Below are 4,230 nucleotides of genomic sequence, written 5' to 3' on the forward strand. Positions count from 1 at the left end.
GCTTGAGCAGAGGGGCCACACCGCCTGGGGCTCTGGGCTGGCCAGAGCTCGGGCCAGCTGCCTGCCCCTCCCTCCCAGGGGCAGGGGCAGGGACAGGGCCTGGGGTCCGCGTCCCCAGGGCAACCCGGGCAGGCAGCACTCACCCCAATGAGGCTGTTCAGCTCCCCCACCGTCACCTGCTTGGCCCGCTCCACCGCCTGGAGAACCTGCTGCTGGTGCTGGACACGACAGGACACAGGCACCTGAGCCAGCCCTGCCCCCGCCACTCTCATCCCTTCTGGCTCGACCCTCCCTGTCTTCTTAAAATGATGAAATAAACACAGAAAAGGACCCCGCGGTCACCCGCTCCGGCTGGACCCCTGGACCCTTCTCGGGGTGGGTCCTGGACTGCAGGGTGCTGAGCAGTGTCCCTGGCCTCCACCCGCCCCAGGCCAGCAGCACCCACTGTGTCAGCCATGCACGTCCCCAGTAGAGAACACTGCTAGGTCAGCTCCAGGTGCCACCCACCAGGCCCAAGGACACACACCTCCAAAGGAGCCCGGCCCGAGCCGCCTGTCCGAGCAGCTAGGACCCCCACTCGACCTCCTCTGTGGCCCTCTGCTCTCCTGCCTCTGGCCTCTTTAACTCAATATTCCTTTTTTTCCAGTGCTGGGGACGGAGCCCAGGGCCTCGTGCCTGCTGGGCAAGCGTGCCTCCCGGAGCTGTGTCCACGGAGGCTCACCCAGCACGCACGAGGCCCTGGGCTGCGTCCCCAGCACCACAGAAAAACAAGACATTGACGTAATGAACCGCGTGGCCACGCATGGCTGGAGGCCTCTCCGCGGGATGCGCAGTGTGGCCCTTGGCCAAACACAGCTGTCCACTGTGCTCCCGAGGACGGCAGAGGGGCCAGTGAGCACGTTGCTAGGACCACCTCTGAGGGCACACCGTGTGGGTGTGTCCAGGGCTGCCTCTTCTCCAAGGGGCCAGAGAGTCGACATTTTCTGGCTTTGCAGGCTCTGGGCCTCAGTTACACCTCCCCTGCTCACCACTGCAGTGCGGAAGCTGCTGTGGACACCGTGGGGGCCGACAGGTGTGCTGGGTGACAATAAAGCTTTATTCACACAAGCAGACAGAGGGCCGGGTGTGCAGGCGGGTTGCAGCCTGCCAACTCCTGGCCTGGGGGCAGAGTGCTGGGCAGACACCTCTCCTTCCCAAAGTGCTTTCACCCAAACTTCTTAACGTTCCTTCCCTTCTCACTCAGGGCCCCGTCCCCACCACTTCCTGTCCTGAGCTCCCAGAAACCTCAGGCTCAGAGGAGTTGGGGTCCTACCTGACTTGAGCCTCCCCCCTCTGTTTGATCCCCACGGCGACAAGGGCCCTCCCAGTGTACCCACTCTGAGGTAGAAACTCTCCTCATCACAAAATGCTTCCCCAGAACTAGGAACAGCCTGTGCAAAGGCCCTGGGCCCAGGGGCTGGCGCCCTCACAGGCTGGCTTTGGTGTTAGTCCCAGTGAAGTGCTGGCCCCACCCTACACGTCTGTGCTCCTTCCATCTTCTTAAAATTACTATGTTAAAATACACAAGGAAACCCACCAGTAACCACTCAAGTGCCCAGCCAGGAGCAGGCTGCGCAGCTCTCCCTGCCCCGCCCCTGCAGCCCCAGAACTGTCCGCTCTGCACATGAGGCTCCGCCCACTCCACCCCAGCTCCCATCCGGCCCTGCTCCCCATGCTGCCTCCTGGCCTGGGATCTGCCAACTCCAGGGACCTGCCGTGGAGGGACCCTGCAGCAAGTCCCTTTGTGGGGCTCTCACTGCGCACCACGGAAGTGTCACCCCTTACTAGGCGCTGACTAGGCTCCCGCCCCCCACCCACTGTGCCTGCACCCACGCTTTGTGACCACACCGACGAGCAAACAAGCACAGAGAGGCACCTGTCTTGCCTAAGGCCACACAGCCAGGATTGGGACTGAGATGGCCTGGCTGCAGGGCCTGAGGGGTCAGCTCCACACCCGTCACCTCCATCCTCACCCTCAGCCAACAGCTTCCTCCATTCCTGCAGCCCCTGCCCACAGTGGCCGCCTCGACTAGTGCACACAGCAGGACCCGCGGAGGTGCCCTCGCTGCCCACCGGGTGCCTCCCCGTCCCCCTCCCAGGCCCACTCACCTCCTGGGTCAGGAAGGGGATGATCTGGGCACAGATGCCACTGAGCCGCTTCACAATCTCTGCCTGGCAGGAAATGACAAGACCAGCTTGGCCAGCTCCCGAGTGACCAGCACTTGCCAACCCAGAGCAGGAGTCGCATGCCAGCTGCACTGGGACACCGAGGCCGGCCAGGCAGGGCCAAGGGGACTCAGCCTGCGGGTCCTGGCTGAGGCCCAGGGTGGCCTGGAGTCCAGCAACAGTCCACCCCCCAGACACCCACCGACTGCAGGGGCCACCCGGCCGCACGTCAGTCAGGCGCTCAGAGGTGTGGGGCTGACCACGGGAGCCCCGGGCCGGGCTCCAGCCTGGTGGGCCTGCGCTGCCCCTGGGCACAGCCCGGCTCTGGGTGTCATGGGCATCGTGCTGCGAGCCCCAGTCTCCGCACCCCACACGCAAAGTCAGGGCTCTACTGCCGTCACGGTGTGGGCAGGGGCCCGGCCGAGCTGAGGGCAGAGGTGGGAGGGGACGGTGGGCTTCGCCTCTGCCTGAGTCACAGGTGCAGTGTCTCTGACGGGTGCAGTCCCACACCTGGAAGGCGCAGGCCAAGCCCCCAGGGCCTGGCACAACACCATTCCTTCTCCCAGTGAGGGGCCTACGACATGCACCCGTGGATGGCACCAGGCTACCCCACAACAGAACTGGGGTCCAGACATGCCCAGGAAGGCATGCCAGGGCGGGCACCCCAGCAACCCCACACTCCCCACCAGGAAGCCCTGGCGCGGTTCTGCCCTGGACTCTGACATTCTGAGGGACAGAATCTAAGCATCTGTCTGCTCAGAGCCCCAGAACCCCTCCCATCCCCCTAGAAGCCACTGGTCAGTCTCAGGATCTCATGAGTAACCTTGGGCCACTTCAGAACCTTGACACCCCCCTCAGAACCGTGGGTCACATTCAGAAGCTCGGGAAAGATCTCAGAAGCCCACAGACTTGGGGTGAATCTCAGAGCCATGAGGACAGCCTGGAAAGGTGGGCTCAGTCCAAGTCAGGGCCTGAGAACAATCTCAGAACCTTCTGGCAATACCACTGGGATGGACTCAGGACTTCCAGAATTCCCACAGTGTCTCAGGGTCCATCTCCAAACCTCAGACGTTGGGCAGGAAGGGACCTCCAAGACCATCAGCCAGGGCCTTTCCTGGGACAGAGGCGTCTCCACAGCCTCCTACCCAGATGTCCACCCTCTGCTCCAGGGGACACCCAGCCCCTGCCCTCTGCCCGCCTCTCTGCTGGCTGGCCCCAGCTGTAGGCTCCTGTCCCCAGAAACTGAAAATCACTTTGCTTCCATGAGACGGTTCCCAAATCAGCCCTCCAGAGCCTCTACAGGATTTCATGATGAGCCTCCCTCCCTGGGTCTGCTTTGCCCCAAACTGCACCCTGGTGTCCCGTGGCTTCCCGACCCCACCCTCTCTCCCGTACACCCACCCCAACCCCGCAGTTACCTGCTTATGCATCTCGATGTTGAGCCCGTAGGACATTTCGTAGTACTGCAAAGGAAAAGCCCACTGGGGACACCTAGGAGCTGGGGGACACTGGGGTCTCAAGAGCACCCAGGCTAGGGGTCAGTGTGACATGGAGGATCAGTGTGACATGGAGGCCCCAGCCCCATGGGGGCGTCAGAAGGAGAGTCCAGGGGGGAATCAGGGGGTCTGCCTGGAGGAGTCCCTTTGCCCTCCTAGGAGAGGAGGGGCAGGTGGGGATACCCAGAGACCCTGGCCCACAGGGCTGCGGCGAGGAAGCCCGGAGGCTGTGGACAGGAAGCCCAGATCTCAGGCGGGTAGGACAGGGCTCAGGGTCAACACCAGCGCCTGGCCCTTCTCCCCCGTCCAGGGACCAGCCCCTCACCATAACATAATGCCGCTGCATCTCGGTCTTCTCACTGGCCAGCTTCTCGCATTCCAGCTTGAGGCTGGGGAGGAGAGGACAAGAGGGTCCCCGCGCCCCACGTGGGCCAGTTTCCAAAGTGCGGAGGTGGGTCCCCCCTCACTTCCTCCCACCCTCCCGCGACCCGGGGGTGTAGACTCTCGCCCCTCGGCGCCCCGCGGTGGC

The 4,230-nt window shown here is 63.6% G+C and overlaps 1 protein-coding gene across 1 annotated transcript in view; it reads right to left on the reverse strand.

Moving 5' to 3' along the window:
* Tle2 (TLE family member 2, transcriptional corepressor) overlaps nucleotides 1-4,230 on the reverse strand; it is a 39,103-nt gene that overhangs the window by 10,367 nt on the left and 24,506 nt on the right. Inside the window, exons 2-5 of the mRNA XM_048810804.1 lie at nucleotides 4,027-4,090; nucleotides 3,624-3,668; nucleotides 2,149-2,211; nucleotides 3-218 (exon numbers count right to left, since the gene is read on the reverse strand). Coding sequence (XP_048666761.1) covers nucleotides 3-218; nucleotides 2,149-2,211; nucleotides 3,624-3,668; nucleotides 4,027-4,047 — 345 coding nt within the window. The 5' untranslated portion in view covers nucleotides 4,048-4,090. The remainder of the gene's footprint in view (nucleotides 1-2; nucleotides 219-2,148; nucleotides 2,212-3,623; nucleotides 3,669-4,026; nucleotides 4,091-4,230) is intronic.

This window comes from Marmota marmota, unplaced genomic scaffold (genome assembly GCF_001458135.2).
Source record: "Marmota marmota marmota unplaced genomic scaffold, marMar, whole genome shotgun sequence".
Taxonomy (NCBI): domain Eukaryota; kingdom Metazoa; phylum Chordata; class Mammalia; order Rodentia; family Sciuridae; genus Marmota; species Marmota marmota.